The sequence below is a fragment of the Pleurodeles waltl genome, chromosome 7 (assembly GCF_031143425.1).
Source record: "Pleurodeles waltl isolate 20211129_DDA chromosome 7, aPleWal1.hap1.20221129, whole genome shotgun sequence".
Classification (NCBI taxonomy): domain Eukaryota; kingdom Metazoa; phylum Chordata; class Amphibia; order Caudata; family Salamandridae; genus Pleurodeles; species Pleurodeles waltl.
Window position 1 is genome coordinate 310,104,581 of NC_090446.1, and position 26,797 is coordinate 310,131,377.

At 45.0% G+C, this 26,797-nt stretch overlaps 1 protein-coding gene across 3 annotated transcripts in view; it reads left to right on the top strand.

The window, feature by feature from the left end:
• L3MBTL1 (L3MBTL histone methyl-lysine binding protein 1) overlaps nt 1-26,797 on the top strand; it is a 420,932-nt gene that overhangs the window by 307,093 nt on the left and 87,042 nt on the right. For all 3 annotated transcript variants that reach the window (XM_069243749.1, XM_069243751.1, XM_069243750.1), the window contains one exon: nt 19,919-20,116. In XM_069243749.1, the coding sequence (XP_069099850.1) occupies nt 19,919-20,116 (198 nt within the window). The remainder of the gene's footprint in view (nt 1-19,918; nt 20,117-26,797) is intronic.

A 26,797-nucleotide genomic window follows, 5' to 3' on the forward strand; every position in this document is an offset into this window, starting at 1 on the left:
CCTACCCTGCTCTTCATCGAAGATGGCTTTTACTAAGTTAATACTGGCACGCTTTTTGATTGACCAAGCTAGAAATCTACCAGCATGCTCACTTTCTTTATATTGACGTTGATAACTAGTATGTCTATTGAGTATTTCCTTAGAAACAAACATTTTTTTTAGGTTAGCCTGGGCCCTTGCCAACCCTTGAATTGTCTCTGGACTAGAAAGTAGTTGTTTTTTTCTTAATGCTTGGTCTAGCTCATTTTGCAGTTTAGAGCTCTTTTCGCAAACTGTTCTGGCTAGATGGACTTTAAATGAGATAGCCTCCCCTTGTATGAAGGCCTTGCCTGCCCCCAGATACAAAAATGGGGGCGGATCCCTTATTTACCTTCAGAAAGTCGGTTACTAATACTTTGAGGTTAGTTACCCAATCATCATCTGCCAGAAGGGACCTATCGAGGGGCCATTTTGAACGACGATGCTGATTAGCCAAATCCTTGAAATCATCCAAATCGATCCAAGGAACTGAATGGTCTGAGAAAGAGTTTACAAGTATTCCTGTTCTATGCCATTTTAATCTAAATGAGACCAGAATAAAGTCAATTCTTCACGCCGTATTATACCTTTTAGAGTAATACGTGTACTCTTTAACATACAGATGGTCAGCTCGCCACACATCTACTAAACCTAGCTCTTGTATCAGTTTTGCCAAAAATTTAGATTTTTTTTCTTTTTTCTGTGCTTTACTCTTATGTGATGAGTCCCACAAGGTATTTGGCATAACATTAAAGTCCCCTCCTATTATAAAATACCCTTGAAGAAGGGAAAGATGCGTATATAGTGTCTGCATTGGCTTTATATCATCTTTTATCCGACCATAATAGCTTATGAAATGGGCCTCTCTATCTGCTAGTATTGTGGAGACTATTATCCATCTCGCCTGTGGGTCTCGAATAACCCTATTTATTTTCCCTATGAATCTCCTGGAGAACAAAATTGCCACACCTCATACTGCGGCATCTACTGAAGCATAAAAAGAATTGGCAATGTATGGCGGAAGTCTTGGTAACTTAGTATTGAGCTTTAAGTGTGTCTCCTATACCAAAAGCACTTGAACCTGTGCTATTGCCAGTAAACTAAGTGCAGCACAGAATTTCACATTGTTATTGGCCCCATACGGATTACAGGAGGCTACTCTTAATTTAGATTCCATCCTTGCACAAAATTTTGTTCCTTCCTGATATATCCCATCGCCTTCGTACTATTGGTTTAACCAAACTTTTATCTTGTGTTTTTTCCTGAGGCGAGCAATTAAGTTGGATAACTAGCACCTGCATTTTTCGTTCTAACGCCACCCCCGTGAAACTCTCCCCCCTTACCCTCCCTACCCCGACGGAGCCAACCCGTCATGAATCCATTGGACAGTTCACCTCCCCCTCCATGTGTCCAAAAATCCCAAAATTAGGGTGCATTGACGTGGCACCTGATAAAGCCTTCGCCTCCAGGAGCAGCAAGGCGGAGGACCTGCACTGACACCGGCATATAAAAGCTAATCGCCAAATCGAAAAAGAAAATATCTTGAGCAACTCTGGCACTTTCCCCCTATCCTCCTTCATCCCCCTCCTTAATACATTTCCCAACCCCTACACCTAATGTCAATATCTGCTATCCTTGTGCCCTAGCTTATGAAAAGAAACAGATATGTGTTACACCTAAGCCATGAAAAGCATGCAATATTGAGACATCAAAAAATCGATATATCATATGTAAAATCTGGCCTGTCACATTAGACAGAGAGACTTCTACTAACTATTTCCTTGTTTTTTTACATGCTGCAAAAAGTTCCTTGCTTCCTGGACATTTTGAAAGACTTTCGCTTGACCCTTATACAATACTTTCAGTTTTGCTAGTTGCACTATATCAGCCGGGCCCCCCATTTTTTTAAATCATCAATTAGTCCGACAGACTCCAATGCCGAAGGGCTGCTGCCACTGACATGTCTGAAAACACACGAAATCTAGAACCATCGTCCAATTTAAATTCACGTGCTTTCCTGGCTTGAGAAAGAATTTGCTCCTTTATTCTAAAATCTCCAAAATTAACCAGAATAGTACGTGGATATTTTGAATTGACCAGACGCACAAAGGGTACCCTGTGAACCCTCATGATGGGTAAATCTCCTTCCGGGTTTACCCTGTCCGGAAGAACGATTTTGCTAATAAGGTCAGACACCACCTTAGTTACAGATGAGCCAGCTTCCATCTCCTCCGGGACCCCTACAAATCTAAGGTTGCAACATCGTGATTTGTTTTCTATCTCATCCAACTTATTTTGTAAACCTTCTAGTTAGGATTGGACCCAAGATGTTGCTGTCTCCACTTGGTTATTGGTTTCCTCCAAATCCGAAACCCTTTGCTCCACCTGTGATACTCTAGTCGAAAGAAGTGTTAAATGAGTATTGAGTTGGTTCAACTGTTCCTTTGTCTCCCTACGAGTTTCTTCCTGCGAGACTTTTATGGCTCGAAGTTCCACTAGGATCTGGCCCATCAACTCCTCCATTGTTGCGGTAACATTTACGGTACCTTCTGTATTTCCCGTAGTGAGGGGGCTCTGCAAGGAACTGGGTGTCGAAAGCAGAGTGTTGGTTGCCAGGTTTTCTGAAGTTGGATGAAGTATCCTTGATCCACTTGGCACCCCAGCAGTGGCATCCCTGGGAGGTGCTGTAATACTAGTTGCAGTTTCTTCTTCTTCTGGCAGAATTGTACTCTTGGATCCTTCTTCTTTTAATGAGCCTCCTGTGGTCGCTTCAGGTGATTCTCTAGCAATGCTGGAAAAAAGCGGATAGGCTTTCCCTTTACATTGAGAGGATGTGGTAGAGTGAGAAGGCGGGAGATTGTTTGATAATACTAAGGTTGGTAATAAGGAGGAAGTCACACCTATTGAACAATCCTGAAAATGCAGGTGAACCGACCGCGCTGCCGATTGTACAGAGTCCTCCCCTATGCCGAGCTCGGGCATGACGAGAGAGCTGAGAAGGAGGACCTAGAGTTCTTGCCCTCTGCAGAATCTCTAAGAGAGACTGATCCGTCTTGTTGATGAGAGCTATGCCTGGACCTGCCCAAGGCAGGAGACAAGGGTTTAGATTTTGCTCCTCTCGTGTGTTTTGCCACTGTTCGTGCTTTAAGGCCACCGTCCCGGGTCATACGTTTCATCGTACTCTAGGAGGGGGAGGTAAGTCGAGATGAGACGGAGTGGAGTGATAAAACTATAGGGAGAGGCGGCCAGATAGATAACTTGATAGGCAACTTGAATGTCTTAGGTGCGGGGGTTTAGGACGCACGAAAATGAGTGGCAGGAGTGGCCGGGGCAACAGGGGCTGTCAGGGAAACACAGTCACTTCTGCAAACTGCTTTCGTCGTACTCCCCAGACCCCTATTAATTTTGAAGGAACATCTGACGACTGACGGCTGAAGAGAGAAAAAAAAAGAGGGGGAGAAAAAGAAAACAAAAAGTGCCCTCTGCCCGCACACTGACCTGTCCCCTGCCAGCAGCTGTCAATTATATATTTTTTTCCTTTTGCAGTCTTTAACATTCTTTTTCAATCCATGCAAAGTTACTCAAATAGTTTCCTTATGCTGACCACCGCAGCTTCTTATGCCGCCACCCCTATCCCCCCAAACCACATGTCCCACTCCAGTATTCCACTTATCTGACTGATTGTTGTTGAAGTCCGTGTCATTCGTCTCCCTCCTCTCCCCTCCTCTTTCTCTGCTTGTCCATACCTCCTGCCGTCCTCAAGATGTGTCAGCCAGCAGTTGGAAAGGAGGTACTACCAGCAAGTGTAACAGGGAGATCCCAAACACTCCTGTTGATGTATCGCCCCCTTCCTGCAGCCTTTCGGTCTCCCCAATGCTGGGGGACCGCCGACTGGTGCCAACTTCGCGGATCACCTCACAAAAAGATTTTCATTCGGAGGCATTTCTCAAACTCCCGATGAATCTCGAACAGGGGGGTGGAGGGGGTGTACAAATCGCCGCTCAGCAGACAGCCGCTCTGTTTCAACGCAGCGCGATCTTCCGTGCGCGTCCGCCCGCCATTGCTACTCCAGGCGGAAGCTAGTCACGGAGCATGACAGGAGCTCCACATGACTTCTCAATGATGCAAATTGATGTAAACCATAACTGGCCAATTTCAGTGGTTTTAATTGCTAAAGCCATAATTCAGTTTAAACTGTGACTTTTCAGTGAATGTTCAATTTTTTTTGATAGACATATGACACTATTTATATATAATATATGCAGACTTACCTTCATCTAAAGGTACTTGCAGACACATCTGGAAGAGCTTTAAGAAAACACCAATGAGACAGGCACTGTTTGTAAGTATAGAGAAATGGTTAGAGGAACAACTAAGGTCAATATATGCTGAGTCACTGAAAACTGTTCATAGTATTTTTGATACAACAACTACATACTGTTTGTAAGTATACAGAAATGGTTAGAGGAACAACTAAGGTCAATATATGCTGACTCACAGAAAACTGTTCATAGTATTTTTGATACAACAACTACCTGGGTTCCATTTTTCAATCAACACACTGATACAATCCTCCTTTATTACCTCCCGAACCTTGGATATGGAATATGTCTGTAATGCTCATAGTTAACACTGGTGGTCATGCAGAGATTTTCCTGACAGATCTTCAAAACCCAAACAAATGCCCCTAGATCTACTTAAAATGCAGCTTGGCTGTAATCTAACTTTTTCTCGCTCTAAATGGTATAATGGGATAGAGGATAATAATGGAATATTTCAATGAAACATCCTTTCGCCATGTTCTCATTGATTTTTCCTTTATAGATTTTTGCTCGTAATACATTTTTAAAACCAGTTTTTCTAAAATATCAGATTTGGTCAAGGTACGGGAATACACTTTTTGTCAAATATGCCTTGTTTTTATGTAGCTGTCAGTATTGCATGTATTTTAATATTCTGTTCGGGGTCACATGACTAGGTGTAGTTGGAAGCTTGCATTTGTGTATTGCTCCGAGACAGCCCCACAGTAGAAGGATTGTTGGCAGAATGTGCCATACAGCAGGATAAGAGGGCGGAGCTATTCACAGCGTGACTTGCACTTCAGCCTCAACTAATACACAGAAAACCTCACATTAGCCTGCTGTGACTACAGACAGACTGGGACCAGGGCAGGGAGGCAGGAATTTCCAGACACTTCTCTTTAGAGAGGGGGTGATTTTAAATGTTTATTTCACTTCAAAGCTGGCACCAGGAATAAAATCAAGACTCTCAGACCCACTCTTCAGTTCACTTTTGGACCTGTCGAAGCCTCAGAAGGACTGTTCTACTACTCTGCAGCTGGGAGGACCCTGCTGCCCTGCTGCCTGAGAAAGGAAGACTAGGCCTGCTCCTTGAGCCCAGAACCACCAGAGTGATTCAATAGGCTAGCTCAATGATCCCATGTTCTGAACTACGGGGACATAACAAGCTACAGTGACCTGTCCTGCATCTGCCCAGTTGCCCAGCCTCAACTTCACCTTCCTGTAACCCTGTTGCTGGTGTCTGCTGGAGCGAGTCCTGATCCCCAAGAGTCCCCCCCCCCCCAAGTCCTGGACACTTGGCTGGCATTAGAGAGCGCCTTGCAGTCGCTGAAGAGTGCCCCATCAGACAAGATATCTTCATTTGGCATTTTCAAGCTTTTTGGTGCTACTTTTACCTAACACTTCAAAATTACGTATCTCCAGTTCTACTGTTTGGATTTTTGTTGTTTCTGGTATCGGTTTATTTATTAAAAATACTCTGTTGTTCCAGATTGGTGTCAGATGTTTCTTGTGTTGTGTTTTTAATTTGTTATTGATTAGGTGTGGCATAAATACTTTACTCACTGCTTCAAAGTGAAGCCTAATTGCTTTTGTGCCAAGCTACCAGAGGATTAAGTACAGATTAATTTAGTGACTTTTGTGGTTCACCCTGACATGGAATATGGTTGTTGCTTGAGAAGGGTTTCACCCCTCTCAAACAATAACCCATTTTTCACAAGAACAAAGAATGAAAAGGAGCCAGATAAGAAGAAGAATGGGAGAGGACGAAAAGGTAAAAAGAGGTAATGAAGCGAAAAACAGATGGGGTAGCAAGAAGCAAGAACACAAGTGTAGAAACAGTGAAAAGTTATTGATAAAGAGAACACAGAGAGGTAGAGAAAGGGTGAAAGCTGCTATAAGGGATTGTGAACAGGGTGAGAAGACATGGACCGGAAGGGGAGGTAAACAGTTGGAAGGAAAAACAAAGTCGAAATTTCGAACACCCTACTGTATCACTCTATATTTGCCTCATGAGATATATTTCAATCCTTAGTGTAGCCATGATTGGGCATCTGAGTGAGTAGAGGCGTGCTCACACCATTACTTCTGTTGCACGCCCAATTTAAACACTGTTCCTTTACCTATTTTGATGTATTCCCATCCCTGAATCTAGTTCTGAATAGGCATCTGAGTGAGTGATAGTGTGTACACACCCGGTGTAGTCGTCATACAGGTTGCATCACTGGCGTATGGACCTTTTAAAATTGACTGGAAGTGTATTGTGGAAACTAACTTCAATAGTTAAATCAAATTACAGTGGAACCTATTTGGCTTCACAAGAATGAGAAAAGTGCATGGTTTCCAAACCATGAAGGTTTTTTAGCAGATTAGTTTAAGTTACAATCTTTAGTCATTTAGAAATGAGTTTATCAAATAAGCATATATATTAAAACGATTGTTCACTCTGAGCTTACATTTTATGTAGATGGCAATATAAATTGTTATACAATATATAATATGGAAAAGAAGAGATATTATTCCCATAAAGGAACTAGCCTTACCTAAATAAAGCATACAGTATGAGGGGATATTATGAACGAAAGAGGTCAGCTTTAAGCGAATCGGCAAAGATTTGGGCAAAGGATAGACAAGCACATCCAGGAGTTATGCTCAAGACCCAAGTATAAGGAAACAAGCAAAGTTGGAGAAAGGTCTTCCTTCAGCAAAGTCAGATCAGGATCTTCTAACTATTCTAAGAGACCCACAATTTAATCACACAGATTTTTTCCTGGAACTTCCTTCCAGCAACTCCCCAACTGAGGGGCCAATCAGGTTGCACCATCTTCTGGGAGCAGGCAGACTACCCATGGTCCCATCACCAAACAAAGGAAAGGGCTGCTGCATGGCCTTGAAGATATCTACAGTCTGATCCACCTGGTACAGAAGGATCTTTCTGAACTCAACAAACCATGTAAATCATAAGTATCCAATTCATTTTCTAAACTAACATTTCTAAAAGCATATAGGGCCATATGTACGAACACATTTTCCCATTGACACAGAATGGGAAAAACCCTTTGCTACATCTGGCCCTTAATTAGTTATTCTCATAACAAACGTAGATTGTCGGACACCCACAACAAAAGGTGAAAAACGTAAAGCACATTGAAAGCAGCATTAAGTTTATAGTAGAAAAGACTTTGGACAACTGAGACTTACTCGCAGTTAGGCCCATATCTGGAAAACATTTAGATTATTATTTATTTATTTATTTATTTTAAGAGTTTTCTATAGCGCTAGCAAGACCGAGAGGGTAACAGAGCGCTTTACAACAGAATAGAAAATAAACATAAGAAACACACGAGTCAAGAGTCACTTTGTAGAATGAGGATACATAGGGGTTCTCTTGAATAGAAGGGTGGCAATTCGAGGAAGGAGGGGTGGTGAGTGAGAGACCCTTATTGATGTGAGGGTTGGTTTAGGAGGAGGTCTTTCAGTAGTTTCTTGAAGGTCATGTGGGAAGGGTTAGATCTGATGTGAATGGGTAAGGAGTTCCATATTCTCGGAGCGTTGTTTGAGAAGGAGCATGACCGGGTTTTTTGCTTGTTAGGTTTTGGTAGGAGGAGGAGGAGAGAGTTTGTGCTTCTCAGAGATCTGGTTTGACCAGCTTTCACTAGCTTGTTAGCGAGGTATTCAGGTTTCCCACTGTGAAGGGCTTTGTGTGTTAGGCAGGCAGTGCGGAACAGGCAACGGGCATCAATCGAGAGCCATTTCAGACTCCTCAAGGCTGGGGAGATGTGGTAAAAATGTTTAGTTCCCGTCACTAGTCTAGCAGCTGCATGAAGAGTGGACCTCATAGGGGCGAGTCGGAATTTGGCCGTGCCAGTGAGGATGGAGATCCCATAGTCTAGTCTTGAGAGTGCCAGTGCTTGAGTGGCCAGTTTAAGGTCATCTTGGGGAATGAAGGATTTGATTTTGTGAAGAAGTTTAAGGCTGAGGAAGGCATTATTAGCGTTTGACTTGATCTGGTCCTGCATGGTCAGGTTGGAGTCTAGAGAGAATATTATGAATTTATTATAGACTAAGGATTATACTAAAGATACATAAAATATAGCTTACTCCAGTACTGGAACTTTCATAGATTCACATGCTTGAATCATTCCCTTTTGTCGAGATGGGAGTCCCTGGTACCTTAGAAAAGACAATGTCCCCAAAGACATAATAGCAATAACTTACAGCTCTACTTTTAAGTAATCTATCCAAGCCCTTATGTAAAAAAGGACCAAACTCCAACACAAACCAATCAGATAATCCCAACCTCTAACACCCTCCTGAGAGAAGCTCCAGTACCTCAGATTTTGTACCGCACGTCATGATAGGGAGTCTCTATCGAGTTCTGCTTATTTTTTCCTGTGGAAGTAGATTTTACCACTACATCTGAGATTATTCTCTATCTCTATTCTAGAGTGTTTCTTGTTCACACTCCGGATATCTGGAGCCTGACATTATCAGCATAATGTCTGACATAGAGAGAAAAAGTCTCTTCAGAGCCTGCAGTACATGTGAAAAGAAAAGGCTCCACTCTGAGGATCCACATAGAGACTGTATATATTGCCTCTATCCTGAACATTCTTCTGCTGAATGCAAGGTATGTTGTACCTTTTCCTCAAAAACTTTGAAGGATAGAGAAGGAAGACTGCTCATATGGCTCCAAAAGCTTAAAACAAGGAAGAAAACAATCTCATATTTTGGCAGTGAGGAATCTTCCTGGTCTTCTAAAAAGTCCCAAAAGAGACAAATATCGCCTCACTCTGAAAAGGGTTCAGGGCAACCCTCAAAAGCTTTTAAAAAAACCTCAAAGGGGTCTGGTGAAGGCCACAGTTCATCAACATCACCTCATGAGAGACAGTCTTCATGAAAATCTAAACACCAGCCTTCAACTTCAAAGGAGGTGTCTAAACCTTCTTCAGAGCCATCCACACCTCCAATGAAAATTATTACTGCTTTTAAAAAGCCTTCTTCAGCCCCAAATTACAGACTGTTGACGACGACCCTACCGTCGACGAAGTCATAGTTGTCGACACCATCGTAGACGAGAACATATACGGCGGCTGTATCAGTGATGACAAAGTCTAAGGTGACTAGCCTATTGACTATTGCTTCCTGCTTGTCCACGACATCTACGTCGATGGTAACTAAGTCCAGACAGTCAACGATGAAGATAAAGATGTCATTGATGACACCGTTGTCGCTGCCATTGACGATGAAGATTCCGGTGACGACGGCATCGTTGATGACATCGTCGAGGGAGACCAGAGGTGGACGCTCGTAGATTTGAAACAACTTCGTTGATGACCTCATCGTTGACACCGTCGTCGAGGAGAAAAATTCAGGCCTTGACTGGAAAAGGGGATATGACTCCGCATGCCACATCTCCAAGTAAGGTCACACCTTTACTTCTGGCCCATCTACTGGAGGAAGAATCGGATGATGATGGGCCGTTTGGGGCAGCTCATAGTTCTTCTCAGTTCCATGTTAAGTGTCAAGATGATGAAGAAGAATATTACCAGCAGTATTATTCTCCTCAGAGAGACCAACAAGGTGTGCCAGAGGATATGGTCTGTATCCCAAGTTCCCTTATCTCTGATCTCCAACTTATGTTGTCAGACTACAAAAAAAGGTTTCCGTCGGCACCACGGTCAGAGAAAATCCCAGCGGAACCGCCACCGTCAATACCTTCCACCCCAGTACCACAACCTATGTTTTTGCCTAGACTGGCGAGGACTACCCCGCAGAGAATCTTTATGCAAGTTACAGACTCCTCGGATGAGGAGAGAGAGGAAAAGGAGCTCCTTGACATGCAATCTGATTGGGACAACTATGTATTACCAACCCCATCATCTCCATTGCCTACTCTGGTGGACTCACCCCCATGAGATGGTGGGGGTTTCTATAATCTGCTTGAAAGAGAAGTGAAGAGATTTGCGCAGCCCATGCCATCTAAGCAAATGGACAGCTTCCAATATGATTTTATGGAGCCCTTTCAAAAGAGTACACGCTTTATACCCATAGTGAGTTACATCTGGAAGGAAGGTCTAAAAGTAATGAAAAACCCAGCTACTGTGACAGCGGTCTCACCAAGATTAGACAAAAAGTATAAGGCTCCAGAAGACGCTCCAACTTGTCTCATTGGCCATCCGAAGCTAGACTTAGTCAGAACCTAGGCAGAGCAGAGGCGTTCAAAGAATCCATCAACTACAATTTCTGCACCTCCCGACAAGGAAGGTAGCAGGCTGGACAACATTGGGAAGCGGTTTTCCTCTATGTCAGGACTTATAGTGAGAGCAGCAACCTCTTTGGCAATTTTGTGCAGATACAACAGGCAATTATGGGCAGATATTGCTCCGTATCTTGACCACCTTTCGGAGGATTCAAAGGTGGAAGTAAAGAAGATCCTATTGAAGGAGGAGTACACCTCGGCTGAGGTTATTGATTGCGCAGTGGATATTGCTACCACTGTTTTTAGACAATTAGTAGGTGAGGCAGTGCTCCGATGGCAAGGCTGGCTTAGGGCAACTTTCTTTCGACCGACCTGAAGTACAAAATAACGTATTGGACCTCCCGTTTGATGGGGAAGCTCTTTTTGGCAAACACGTGGATGAAGCCTTGCAAACGATATAAACTGATACGGACACCGCCAGATCATTGGGTACACTACAATTCAAGAAGTTGCCTTTTTGAGCCTTTAGAGGTCGTGGAATCCCATCATATAGAGGCAGTTTTCAAAACCGTTGTTATCCTTTCTATGCAACTCAGCAGTTTCAACCGCAATATCCACAGAGACAGCCACCCCAGGTGTCCTATTCCAGACCTCCTCCTAGGGGTAGAGCATGTCAGGGCAAAGACGCAGTTTGTCGCCAATGACAGCTTTCATGCTCCGGCTACATCCCCACCACCAATTCACAGAATAGGGGGAAGAATATCCCACTTTTTTCAAAAATGGCAAGAAATAACTTCGGACCAGTGGGTATTCAAGATAGTTCAATTTAGCCACACTTTGGAGTTCATCCAAATCCCACCATCACACCACCTCATACCTTCCTTCAAAAGCATCTAAAACAACTCCGTCTGGAGGTCGTGACCATGTTAAAGAAGGGAGCTATAGAGAGAGCCCCTTCTTTGGAAAAGGGCAGAGGTTTTTACTCCTGTTTCTTTCTAGTATGCAAGAACTGGGAAGGATGGTGTCCCATTCTCGACCTCCGGGACTTAAACAAATACCTCAAACGTCAAACCTTTCGCATGGTCACGATGCAGGACATACTCCTCCGCATGAATCATGGAGACTTTATGGCAACCCTGGATCTACTGGATGCATACTTTCATATCCCAATTTCACCTGCCCACAGAAAATGTCTTCGTTTTACAGTAGCCAGCAGCCATTTCCAGTTCAGAGTTCTTCCATTTAACCTGAAATCTGCCCCCAGAATCTTCACAAAGTGTCTGGCTCCGGTAGCAGCTTGGCTGGAAAGGAAAAAACATCAGATTTTTCCTTATTTACACTATTGGGTAATAAAAGCGTGGTTGTATCAAGACTCAGCAAAGGCTTGCATATAATTATTTGACGAACTGGATCTCACCCTGAATTAGAACAGATCAAAGATCTTGCCATCAAGATTAACAACCTTTTTAGGGGCAACAATAGACACAATCAGAGACAAGGCCTTCCCTACATTGGAGAGACAAACCAAACTCCTATCTCTAGCAAACAGAGTTCAAAGAAGAAAGTCTCTTTCAGTACGCAGTTACAAATCGCTACTGGGGATGATGTCATCTTGCATTCAACTAATTCCATTCTGTCGCCTAAGAATGCGCCTCCTACAAGAAGAAATGGATCTTCAATGGATTCAAAAAGAGGGCTCATTCAACGACTCTGTCACAGTGACTCCTTGTATGATCGAAGCTCTCCACTGGTGATCTGAACATCTGAACATCGCAGTAAGTCTTTTATTTCTGCTCCATCAACCCCCATTGGTTATTACCATGGATGCCTATCTGTAGGGATGGGGGCATACCTTCAAGATCTATGAGTCAGAGGAAGGTGGAACAGCTCTTTTAAAAAATATCACATCAATTTCCTAGAGTTGAGTGCAGTTTTTCTGGCTCTGCAGGCTCTCCTCCCCTGAATAAAACAATCTGCGGTTCTCATAAGAGCGAACAATACAACAACAATGCATTACCTGAATAAGCAGGGAGAAACAAAGTCTCTTCTCCTATCTCGAGAATCTCAAAATATTTGGAATCGGGCTATTCAAAATGGGGTCAGTTTACAAGCAGAACACCTGCCAGGAAGACATAACGAGAAAGCGACACCCTCAGCAGACTAACATCCTCCTGTCACAAATGGGAGTTAAACCAGGAGGCGCTTGACCAGGTCTTCAAGGAATGGGTAAAGCCCAAGCTAGATCTCTTCGCAACTCCGCAGAACACCAAATGCCGCTTTAATGCAAGCTGGGATCACCATCCGAGCTCGTGGGAATGCCTTTTCGATGGCATGGTGCGGAATATTTGCCTACTCTTTTCCACCCATTCCCCTGATTTCAAGAGTGCTCACAAAAATCAAGAGAGAACTTTGCAGACTAATCCTCATAGCTCCGTAATGGCCTCGCCAACATTGGTTTTCGGAACTGCTCCTGTTCTCAGAGAAAGACCGCATTCCACTGAAAGTCTCACCACAGCTCCTAACAAGGAACAGGGGTCAAGTCTTGCAAACCGGGCCCCAAATCACTAAAGATGTCAGCTTGGCTCCTGAATACAATGGGTTTGCCCATTTAAACATTCACCCTGAATGTAGGAGAATACTTTCAAAGACCAGAGCGGATAGCACAAACAAATCATACTCTCTGAAATGGAAAAGGTTTTGTTTATGCTGTCAGAAAGAACAGATTAGTCCATTTTTGTCGCCTCCAGTGGAGATATTGCCCTATTTCCTCCATCTGGCATCAACAGGATTAGCTCATACATCCATCAGAGTTCCCTTGGCGGCCATATCTTGTTTCAGACGTTCCCGACATCTCTGTCTTTATGGTCCTCTAGGTTAATAAAACAGTTTCTGAAAGGACTCTTTAGAGTTTTTCCACCAGCAAAACCTTCTCCACCCTCCTGGTAACTCAGTACAATTCTACCTCAGCTTATGAGACATCTATTTAAACCCATTCACAAAGCAGAATTGGAATACTGATTGTGTAAAGTTGCTCTTCTGGTGGCCCTAACTTCTACTAGATGCGTTCTAACCATTCAAGAGCCTTTCTTTCAATTTAAGCACGATAGAGTGATACTTCGCACAAACCCCAAATTTGTTCCAAAAGTACCATCAGACTTTCACATTAACGAGCCTTTGATCTTGAAGTCTTTTTTCCCAAATCCATCATCTCCAGCAGAAAGGGCTCTTCATTCTTTAGACATCAAAAGGAATATTAAGTTTTATTTGGAGAAAACCAAAAATGTTCACAAGTCAAAACAGTTATTTGTCGCTTATATCGCACTGCGAAAGGGCCAAGCTCTTTTGAAACAAGGAATAGCAAGCTGGATAGTAGCTGCTATAAAGTTTTGTCACTAAGCAGCTGGTAAGCATTTACAATCCTCAGTAAAGGCACATTCCACAAGATCTGTCTCAACATCGATGGCACTGTTCGCAGGTGTGCCCCTACAAGACATTTGCAGAGCGGCCACTTGGAAAAGTACACACACGTTGTCTGGATGCCATACCTCAAGGAGATGTAGAGGTATGGCAGGCGGTCCAGTAACGGTTAGCTAACTCTACCTCTCTACATCCTTCTTTTCTAGTACTGCACACTGCATATTTTAATAGTTGTGCTTTGTATGTAGATATAGTTGTTGACGGACATGAATATTTATGCTCATAAGTATAGCATCTTTACATGTTAGAATACTACAATGCCTTTTCAGTTAAGATAGGTATCTGTCAGTAATTCCAAAGATTTATTTTCAATGCAATGTGCTGTGAATACTGCGTTGTAGTCCGATTCAAGCATGTGAATCTATGAAAGTTCCAATACTGGAGTAAGGAAATGAGTTACTTACCTGTAACTATAGTTTTCCAGTATTGGAATCTTTCATAGATTCACATGCAACCCAACCACCTCCCGGGAGAAACTCACCTTTTTACTTTTCTCAGTCAACTTTTAGGATACCGACTAGTGCTTAGAAAATCTGAGGTACTGGAGCCTCTCTCAGGAGGGTTCTAGAGGGTGGGATTGTCTGACTGGTTGATGCTGGAGTCTGGTTCTTTTTTACATAAGGACTTGGATAGATTACTTAAAAGTAGAGCTGTAAGTTATTGCTATTATGTCTTTGGGGACATTTTCTTCTCTAAGGTACCCCGGACTCCCATCTCGACGACGGGGAATGATTCAAGAATGTGAATCTATGAAAGATTCCATTACTGGAGAACTATAGTTACAGTTAAGCAACTAGTTTCCCTCGTTACATAAGTGTATGCGCACACTCTAACAAACAGGTTAGCATTTTAAAACACTGATTAACATATGATTAGTAATAATGATGCAGCACTAAATTTTGTGGCTCCAGCCCATTTAAAATTCATGATGCCTCTAGTTACTAAAAACTCACGCCTACCCTCACATTTTTAACCCTTTGGTTTTATGCCTGCATTACCATTCCAATGCCCATTTACTTTAGCCTGCTCTTCAGGAATGTTTTCTATAGCTCTTTTTCGAACAAAATGACATTCAAGAACGCTTCAGTTTTGTCTTGGAATACAAAATGTTAGCTATAGAGATACTCATTAGAACTCTTGAGATAAAGCTGCATTTGATCACTAGGGCATTAAATGACAGACTGCTGCTGATGTTCAGAGTGCATGTTGAACTCTCATGTTAGCACCCCAGTCGTTCATTAAAACACTATGTTAAACTAGTTGATTACTAGGAAGTTAATTGATAGACTTGGCTAATATTGAAAATACATGTTTCAGGCTGCATGTCAGAAAGGTTTACTAACATTTTGAGAAAAATATTTGAGAACTCCTAGAAAATGTGTCTACTTTTTTGAGCACTAACCATAATTTGAATGACTAAACAAACCTCCTCATTTTGTCATTTTCCCAAGGAGATGCTTTCAGTTTTACATCTTTGATTTCATCAAGATGGCTTCAAGTGTGTCACACTTTTTCTCACACACCCACACACACACACACTGCTTACTTTGAGCCAGTGGTTACATGTGGTGCCCCAGCCCTCATCTTTGGGCACCCTGACTTTTTTTCATCATCAGACTTTGATCAAGAACTAGAGAAAGAAGGAGGAAGAAAAAGATGGGAAAGCAGTGGCAACAGGAGAAAGCAGGGATGAAAAATAAATTGCAAGAGTGAGGTAAAGAGATAGGGATTGTATGTTGGTGGAGGAACGAGGAAAGTGGAATCAAGATTAGATAGATTTGGCAATCCTGACATTCAGCAGCACTTGCGGTGGGCTTCTGAGAAAACCTTTTTTTTGTGTGTGTGTATATATATATATATATATATATATATATATATATATATATATATATATATATATATATATAAAACCTAGTGGCGGTCGCCGCTAGGTGGTTATAGTTAGGACTTAGTTTCTATAGAAAAAACGTTTTTAGTTTTGCTAATAACTTTGGCACCGCTTGACGAATCTCCACAAAATTTTCCAAAAAACATTCACGTTCACATCAGCTGCTGTATGTAATTTTAGGGGTGATCTGTACAGGGTGGGCCGAGAAAAAAGGGGGGTCTCAAAATGCATTTTCCCCATTCATTTTTCCATAGTGATTTTTAACAGCAATAGCTCCAAAATGAAATTACACCAAATTTGTCAGAAAGGTAGATCTTGGTCCAGAAAGAGCCCTTTTTCTTATTTGTTCTTAAAAGTTAAATAGTTTTTTAGAAATTTAAAGAAATCCAAATTTGTATATATAGGGACGTGAAGGATTCGCGACCCCTCCAGACCTCGTGCTGAGAACTGATTGGCTGACAGCACTTCAACAAGGAAGTGTTGTCAGCCATATTGATACTTGGCCTGAGCCTAGCCCCAGACAGAAATGTAAAAAAATTAAGAAAAGAGGTCTGGGGAACAGACACCCTGACCCCTTAGCTCTGGTGGTGGGGTCCAGAGGAACCGCCAGGCCTAAAAAGCTTTTTTTATTTTTTTATTTATTTATGGCAGGCGTTGCGGTGGATCTGCGGATCCGCCATGAATGTAAAAAAAAAAAAAAAAGTGGACTCCCGTACTTTGTCTTTTTTAAGCCTGGGTGACACAGTCCAAGGGACATTTTAGTGATAATGTGGGGGGGGTGGTCCTCCAGCTGCCCCGGGATCGTCACCTCCCCGGGGGGATGATCAAGCATGTCCCGCTGTCAAAAAGAGGAGTTTTCATCTCTGTTCCCTACACGCAGTTATGCTAAAAGCAGCTGCCTGCTTGCTTGAGCATTGGTACCACAAGGGAGGCCTTGAGGCTCCCCGCAGTCCCAGATAGCTCATAAGGGCATATTACAAATTAAATTAGTCAGGGGCCACGGGCTAGGCCTTGAGGATCCCCGCGTCCCAGATAGCCCATAAAGCGCTACAAAAATATATATAATAAAAATAATCTGAATAGCTCAAGTGTGAAGGTCTCATACCTTCACACTTAACATTGAGGGTCTCCCCTCTCACCTGCCACTAGCCAGGGCAATGATCAAGCTTAAAGCAGGAAGGCTGCAAGGTCGCCTACAGCCGTAGAGACCACCACCTCCCAGGGACTATAGTTAAATTATGTGGGGGAGGCCTGTCGGCCTCCCACACATCCCAAGGACTGCCACCTCCATGGAGCTTCAAACAACGTTAACGGGGGGGGGGTATGGCCCCGTAGCCCCTTGGACAACCACATCCGTGAGGCTATAATAACAAAGTGAAAGGGGTCCGTTTGGGACCCCCCGCAGTCCTGGAGATCACCACCTCCCCGGGGCTTCTTCCATGTTGGAGGGGGGCGCGTGGCCCCACCTTATGGAGCCACTGATGGCCCTGGGGACTGCCACCCCCAGGGCCGATTCCTGCTGTATCACGAGGTGCCCATCCCTGGGATATATCTGTTTGCTACAGCTTGACTGCAGAATTGACAGCTCCAGCCTAGCCACAATAAACATTCTGTTTGCAACGAGGAAGAGCTGTTAAAAGATGCAGGCAGGGAGACAGAGGAAACTTCTCTCACAGAGAGGGAGCCGCTTTAGCAGCTCCCTCTCTGTAACAGCAGCACTGGCTTCCAGAGGAGGTGGGGAGCCACCTGGGACCGTGGGGGCCTTCAGGCTGTGCGCTGTGTTGGTTGGATTAACATATAGTAATGAAAATGATTGTACGTTAAAAGAAACATAGAAATTCACAGAAAAAAACAAAGGTTACTGGGACGTTATAGTTAGGAAACAGAATAAAAAAAAACTTAGAAATTCACTGAAAAAAATAAAGCTTATAGGACGTATAGCTAGGTTCTGAATATTACTCATACAAAACCATAGAAATTCAGCAGTTATAGCTAGTGTTCTTCAAGTAACTATGACTTGCTTTCTAAAGTAACTATAACTCGCACCCTCGCCATCCACTGCTGATTACCCCAGGTATTACAGCAGTCATGAGAACCTCTATAACATCCTTAAAAGTTTAGATGAAACATTAGCAGCCTTTTTGAGAAAAAACCTGTGCATGGCGGGGGTGCGAGTTATAGTTACCTTAGGGCGTAAGTTATACTTACTTGAAAGAACTCTATGACTGCTGAAGTTCTGCTGAAATTCTGAACCTAACAATAAGATCCCTGTAACCAGTGAATTTCTAAGGTTTTTTAATTCTGTTTCCTAACTATAATGTCCCTGTAACCTTAGTTTTTTTCAGTGACTATGGGGGTCATTCTGACCCCGGCGGTCAGAGACCACCGGGGCCAGGGTCGGCGGGAGCACCGCCGACAGGCCGGCGGTGCCCCGCAGGGCATTCTGACTGCGGCGGTTCGGCCGCGGTCAGATGCGGAAAACCGGCGGTCTCCCGCCGGTTTTCCGCTGCCCTTGTGAATCCTCCATGGCGGCGGAGCGCGCTCCGCCGCCATGGGGATTCTGACACCCCCTACCGCCATCCTGTTCCTGGCGGGTCTCCCACCAGGAACAGGATGGCGGTAGGGGGTGCCGCGGGGCCCCTGGGGGCCCCTGCAGTGCCCATGCCACTGGCATGGGCACTGCAGGGGCCCCCGTAAGAGGGCCCCACTTTGTATTTCAGTGTCTGCTATGCAGACACTGAAATACGCGACGGGTGCCACTGCACCCGTCGCACATACCCACTCCGCCAGCTCCATTCGGAGCCGGCTTCCTCGTGGGGAGGGGTTTCCCGCTGGGCTGGCGGGCGGCCTTCTGGCGGTCGCCCGCCAGCCCAGCGGGAAAGCCTGAATGGCCTCCGCGGTCTTTCGACCGCGGAGCGGCCATATGGCGGTTCCCGCGAGGCGGGCGGCGTCAATCAGAATGACCCCCAATATGTACATATTTAGTTGGCAGGAACTGGCTATGGCCCAGTCCCCCACAGGTGCCCAACTCGCCCAAAGGACACCAAGCACATCTTTAAAAAAAAAAAAAAAATGTTTTCCCATTCCTGTGGGACATTCTTGCGTCGGGGGGGGGGGATAGTGCCATCTTCCATGGGACTCCTATAGGAGTCTAGGAACCAGCACTGGTCCCTCATACAACATTCTAGAGAGTCATGCTATCCTTACCCTATTCTTTTTCTATTTTTATTTTTAGATGTCAGCAGCAACATTTGTTTAGGTTGCAGTCAACCAGAGTGCAAACTCCCATGGGACTTGCGAAAGGAATGGGGGTGCCAGGAAATAAAAATCCCTCTCGGCTAATCAGATCCCTCTATTTTTTAAAGCTGCGCAACTGTGAGACTCCTGCAAGCTTCTTGCAAACCCATTCAGTTTTTTTTTAATAGTGAATCCTAATTTCTCAGAAACTACTGCACAGATTTACGCCAAATCACAAAAAGCATATTTCCGGATAAAAGTCTAGCTTTCTACTAAATTAGGTGAAATTCTGTTCAGCTGTTTTGGCTGTAGCGCTGTTTAAAAATCCTTATGGAAACTACATGGGGAAATTATGTTTTTGGGCCCCCTTTTTCTCGCCTCCTGCTTGATGGCTCACCCCAAAACTTTCTAGGAAGGAATTGGGGTGGATGAACTTTTTTTTAAAGATTTGTTAAGATTTGTTGTAGGGTGCCACAGTTATTAGCAAAACATAAAAGAACATTTCCTATGGTACATAGGTCTTAACTATAACTATACAGTGGCGACCGCCACTGATCTGTCTATCAGTCTATCTATCTATGGATCTATCTATCTGTCTATTTATTTGTCTATCTATCTTTCTGTCTATCAAGTGGTCCCGCACGTGGGCAGGACAGTTCAGTTCTTACGACTTTAATGAAGATTCTCCTGGAGTACTATTATTATGTTTTAAATAAGTTTACCTTCTTTGATATGTGCAGAGAAGTTACTCCCTTTTGCTTGTACCTTACCCAATTAGTCTTATTTTAAATTCTTTAGGAAATGCCCCACCCCAGGCTGTGATGGGTCAGGTCACGTTACCGGACGGTTCACTGCCCATCACTGCCTCTCGGGCTGTCCCCTTGCAGAGAAGAACCAGGGCAGAATGAGGGCTGACTTCTCAGACAATGAAATATCGACACGGAAGAGGAACTTGATAAACTTCTCACCGAGAAAGAAATCACGGCATCACGGAAGGTAATTGTTAAAACCATGGATTCTTACCAAAACAAAACAAGCATTTGCAATGCAGTGGGTCTCGCATTTGCTTGAGTTAGAGCTATTTGCCTTGTAAATTCATAACCGGACTTTTCTTGCAACATAAATTGGTCAACCCTGCCTCATAGTTTGTTTTTTTCTGCCAAATAATTACAGTTTCCCTGCATATATCTAAAGCAGTTCCATTTACCTTCTTCCTCTGTCTACAGCCAAAAATGAAAATGTTGCCATTTAGCATCCTCATTTAAATCTGCCTCGGTATTTCCATTGAAATACCACTTTCACCACCCCACCATCAGTGTTGCTGGCTGGCTAACACAATTCCTAAAACAAGACACAAACGGAGGAGTCACGAGAGAAATAAACTAGAAGTGTTACCCAAACATATCAAGAGTGTTCAAACAACTATAGTGTAGTAAAGATGTTAAATTGGCCCGAATCATGGTCATAACTGCAATAAGGAGAGATTAATAAAACATATACAATTATCATTTAAACCCAATAAAAACCTTTATCAGCAATAAACCTTTGGCATTAGACTGTAATGCTCACAACAGCCCCTAGAAGACACCACAATGAAAATCGCATTTGTAAGAAACATGGTCCTGTTACCATATAGTTAACCGCTAGAAGGCATAACCACATAAAAGGAAAATGACTGAAAGTATTGCAATGCAACCATATATTAAGTCTTAGAGGGCGTAGTGCATGACACATTTTCAGGGCTAGCAGGCCTACTGCAATAATATTACAAATAAGACACTTAAAACACAAATTACTCTCTCCTGGAAAACGAAAGTTCCAGCCATAAGATAGATTAAAAAGACACTGATTGAAGGGAGGGGTTATTATTTTGGGGTCCCCACTAACCAAGTGTGGGAACCGAGAGATGATCTAGACAGAAAGAGCATGGTGTGGTGAATGTTTGAAGGTGACTCCATTTGTAATTGCTTTTATTAAGGTGAAGTTTAACTTTATACGCCTACAGCCGTCGCACACCACTACAGCTGAGATTCAAGGTAGGCCTGCAGGGTTGTCCATATATCTCGTGGCTGAGAGTTAGGCGGCATCAGTTCCCAGTAGGCCACTAGTTGTTCCTGGCAATACGCAGCATCACGCAACCAATCCTGACAACAGGGTGTCTGCCTCATACCTCAACACATCGCTACTCGGTGCTTTGCAAACACCAACATCAGCCCTACCAATCTCCTGTGTTTGGGAGAATCTGCTTGCCATATCCCAGGAGCACAAACCTGGGGGACCGCGGCAACTCAAGCTCGACCATTTCTTCCAGCGCACTCAGCACATTCATCCAGTATCCCTGTAGCCCCACGCCAGATGCAGGAAATCCGCTTCCGGCACTGAGTTCCTATCGCATTTAGCGTCCGACCGGACACCCATCCTCTTAAGGCATCTCGACGTGTAGTAGAAGCAATGCATAAATTTAAAATGTAATAGGTGTTGTCAATAGTTGGGGGAAAGCTCACACGTGCGCACAGCAATAACACCATACATCATCCAAAAGGGTCTCCCCTATAGCCTCCTCCCACTGCTCTCTGGCCTTGGGTGTTATCGAGGGTGCAGTCGTCTGCATACACATACAGGGCTGTAATAACGGCTGCGGGGAGATGGGGATCTGTACATTAGCTGCAGGGTGCGGCACACTGGGGGCGCCCCAGGGAAGCCAGGGTATCTAGCCTGCAGAAGCGCCCTGATTTGTAGGTAAGTGAACCGATAGCACGCAGTATTGTGCGTTGTACAGAGCACAGCTTCTGGAGAGATAAATGAGTTCTCAGGGTACCAAGACATCAGGGTCGTCAACTTCACGTCTCACAGATGCTCGCATATCCGACCGCCATCCAATGTACGCAGGTTCACAATGTCCCGCACAGGTGTCGAGGACGCAAAGGGTTCCCCAGTCCCAGCCCGCTGCAGGAGCGCCCGCCAGGCCGGGGCCGTGCATGCCACTGTGTCAACACTCCGCGTCCCACCCGTAGAGCACCACAGAAATTTGATCAGGCCAAACAGAATCATGTTCTGAAGCCAGATGCGGTAAATATTTTATGAGGTGCATCCACAAAAGTGCAAAGTGTGCCTGTGCACAATTATAATAAAGTTCCAGATCCAGAGCAGCCAGGCCACCCAGTGCAGACGGCTGTGTTAGCATTTCCCATGCGATTCTGGGATGTTTTCTGGTCCAGGCCAGAGTTATAAGTAAAGATGTAAGCCATTTCAGGAAATTAGATGTGAGCACGAGAGGAATATTGGTAAACAGATATAGAAATTTAGGCAGGATTACCATCTTGGCAATAGTAATACGGCCAGTCAGCGAAAGCGGAAGAGAACACCAGGCCATCACCTTATCTTCTAGCCACATAATGGCATTGCCGTAGTTGGCAGACCATAATTTATCCGTCTCCCTGCAAATCCATATGCCCAGGTAGCTCACCGTGCCATCAGCCCAACTCTGGGGGTATTTTGAGCGGTGCTGTGTCGTAGCTGCCGACAGGGGTAGAACCACAGACTTGGACCAGTTTGTTGTAATCTCAGAGATCTGACTAAAGCACACAATTTCATCTATTAATATGTTGAGGTGAAGTTGTGGGTCCTGCACATATAAAGCAACATCATCAGCATACATAGAGACCAGTACTGGGCGTTATCTAAATGCCAATCTCCTGTGGTTATGATGTTGTCTCAAGTGCGCAGCAAGTGGCTTCTTTGCCACCGTGAAGAGCAGTGGCAAAAGGGGGCAGTCCTGCTGGGGTACCCTAGACACCGGAAAGGGATCTGATATGGTCTATCATCACCCCAGGGGTGGTGCCCAGAGCTCCTACAGTGTGTCCCAGACCTCTCCCATCTTGGATTCAGAGGTGTGAGGGCACAATAGAGGCCTCTGAGTGGCAAGTGCCAGCAGGTGATGTCAGAGACCCCTCCTGGTAGGTGCTTCCCTGACTAGATGGGCAATCCTCCTCTAAGGGCTATTTAGAGTCTCTTCTGTGGGCTTTTCCTCAGATAACGACTTGCAAGAATTCACCAGGTTCCTCTGCACCTCCCTCTTCGACTTCTGCCAAGGATCGACTACTGACTGCTCCAGGACGCCTGCAAAACTGCAACAAAGTAGCAAGAAGACTACCAGCGACATTGTGGCGACTATTCTTGCCGGCTATCTCAACTGTTTCCTGGTGGTGCATGCTTTGGGGGCTGCCTGCCTTCATCCTGCACTGGAAGCCACGAAGAAATCTCGCGTGGGTCAACGGAATCTTCCCCCTGCTTCAGCATGCACCCAACTTCAGAATCACCTGTACTCTGGGACCCCTCTCATCCTGACGAGTGTGGCCCCTGGAACACAGGTGGTGGACCCAAATGCCCCAGACTGTCCAGTGGTCCATCTGTCCAAATTTTGAGGAGGTAAGTCCTTGCCTCCCCTCTCCAGACAGTAATCCTGTGCACCACGTGAACTGCAGCTACAAGGGCTTCTGTGCACATTTCCACAAAATCCTGCATACACAGCTAAGCCTAGGTCCCCAGCACTCGGTCCTGCGATGCTCAGCTCCCTGAGTTGATCTCTGGTGTCGTGGGACCCTCTTTTGCAGTGTTGAGACGACCATTGTGTTCAGAATTCTTTACCCGCGTTCAAGGACTTCTGCGGGTTCTACCTTCTTGTGCGTGGGCCCTCTACATTGCTGAGGGCCCCTTCTGTCTCCTCTCCCAAGTGGCGACATCCTGGTCCTTCCTGGGCCCGGGCAGCTCCCTTTTTCTTCAACCGCGAGTCTTGCAGCTAGCAAGGCTTGTTTGCAGTATTTTGCCAAGGAAACAACTCTGCATCCTCCAGCACTGCGTGGGACATCTTCTGCGCAAAGGAGAAGTGTAGGAAAGTACCATCTTGCCTGGCATGTTACCCCCATTTTTTCACTGTATATATGTTGTTTTAGTTGTATGTGTCACTGGGACCCTGCCAGCCAGGGCCCCAGTGCTCATAAGTGTGCCCTGAATGTGTTACCTGTGTTATGACTAACTGTCTCACTGAGGCTCTGCTATCCAGAACCTCAGTGGTTATGCTCTCTCATTTCTTTCCAAATTGTCACTAACAGGCTAGTGACCAATTTCACCAATTCATATTGGCATACTGGAACACCCTTATAATTCCCTAGTATATGGTACTGAGGTACCCAGGGTATTGGGGTTCCAGGAGATCCCTAAGGGCTGCAGCATTTCTTTTGCCACCCATAGGGAGCTCTGACAATTCTTACACAGGCCTGCCACTGCAGCCTGAGTGAAATAATGCACACATTATTTCACAGCCATTTTTCACTGCACTTAAGTAACTTATAAGTCACCTATATGTCTAACCTTTACCTAGTAAAGGTTAGGTGCTAAGTTACTTAGTGTGGGCACCCTGGCACTAGCCAAGGTGCCCCCACATTGTTCAGGGCAAATTCCCCGGATTTTGTGAGTGCGGGGACACCATTACACGCGTGCACTACACATAGGTCACTACCTATGTGTAGCTTCACAATGGTAACTCCGAATATGGCCATGTAACATGTCTAAGATCATGGAATTGCCCCCTCTATGCCAGCCTGGCATTGTTGGCACAATCCCATGATCCCACGGGTCTCTAGCACAGACCTGGGTACTGCCAAACTGCCTTTTCAGGGGTTTCACTGCAGCTGCTGCTGCTGCCAACCCCTCAGACAGGTTTCTGCCCTCCTGGGGTCCAGCCAGCCAGTGGCCAGGGCCAGCAGGTGACGTCAGAGACTCCTTCTGATAGGCTCCTTCAGGTGTTGCTAGCCTATCCTCTCTCCTAAGTAGCCAAACCCTCTTTTCTGGCTATTTAGGGTCTCTGCTTTGGGGAATTCCTTAGATAACGAATGCAAGAGCTCATCAGAGTTCCTCTGCATCTCTCTCTTCACCTTCTGCCAAGGAATCGACTGCTGACCGCGCTGGAAGCCTGAAAAACTGCAACAAAGTAGCAAAGACGACTACTGCGACACTGTAACGCTGATCCTGCCGCCTTCTCGACTGTTTTCCTGGTGGTGCATGCTGTGGGGGTAGTCTGCCTCCTCTCTGCACTAGAAGCTCCGAAGAATTCTCCCGTGGGTCGACGGAATCGTCCCCCTGCAACCGCAGGCACCAGAGAACTGCATCACCGGCCCCCTGAGTCTCCTCTCAGCACGACGAGCGAGGTCCCTTGAATCCAGCAACTCTGTCCAAGTGACTCCCACAGTCCAGTGACTCTTCAGTCCAAGTTTGGTGGAGGTAAGTCCTTGCCTCCCCATGCCAGACTGCATTGCTGGGAACCGCGTCTTTTGCAGCTACTCCGGCTCCTGTGCACTTTTCCAGGATTTCCTTTGTGCACAGCCATGCCTGGGTCCACGGCACTCTAACCTGCATTGCACGACCTCCTGAGTTGTCCTCCGGCGGCGTGGGACTCTCTTGTGCAACTTCGGGTGAGCACTGTTTCACTCCACTTCGTAGTGCCTGTTTTGGCACTTCTCCGGGTGATGCTTGCTTCTGAGAGGGCTCCTTGTCCTGCTGGACGCCCCCTCTGTCCCCTGACGCAATTGGCGACATCCTGGTCCCTCCTGGGCCACAGCAGCATACAAAAACCCTAAACCGCAAGTTTGCAGCTAGCAAGGCTTGTTTGCGGTCTTTCAGCGGGGAAAACACTTCTGCACGACTCTTCACGACGTGGGACACACATCCTCCAAAGGGGAAGTTTCCAGCCCTTGTCGTTCCTGCAGAATCATCAGCTTCTACCTCCTAGTAGCAGCTTCTTTGCACCCACAGCTGGCATTTCCTGGGCATCTGCCCTCTCTCGACTTGATCGTGACTTTTGGACTTGGTCCCCTTGTTCCACAGGTACTCTAGTCTGGAAATCCATCGTTGTTGCATTGCTGGTGTTGGTCTTTCCTGCAGAATTCCCCTATCACAACTTCTGTGCTCTTTGGGGAACTTTAGTGCACTTTGCACTCACTTTTCAGGGTCTTGGGTTGGGCTATTTTTCTAACCCTCACTGTTTTCTTACAGTCCCAGCGACCCTCTACAAGGTCACATATGTTTGGGGTCCATTCGTGGTTCGCATTCCACTTTTGGAGTATATGGTTTGTGTTGCCCCTGTCCCTATGTGTCCCCATTGCATCCTATTGTAACTATACATTGTTTGCACTGTTTTCTAATACTATACTGCATATTTTTGGTATTGTGTACATATATCTTGTATATATTTGCTATCCTCATACTGAGGGTACTCACTGAGATACTTTGGCATATTGTCATAAAAATAAAGTACCTTTATTTTTAGTATATCTGTGTATTGTGTTTTCTTATGATATTGTGCAAGTGACACTAGTGGTACTGTAGGAGCTTCCCTCGTCTCCTAGTTCAGCCTAAGCAGCTCTGCTAAGCTACCATTATCTATCAGCCTAAGCTGCTAGACATCCTATACACTAATAAGGGATACCTGGGCCTGGTGCAAGGTGTAAGTACCCCTTGGTACTCACTACAAGCCAGTCCAGCCTCCTACAAGAAGTTCCTAGCACCTTTCGTTGTTGCAGAATCTTCAGCTTCTTCCATCCAGAGGCAGCCATTTTGCACCTTCATCCTGGGTTTAGTGGGTTCCTGCCCCTCCTGGACACTTTCACGACTCTTGGACTT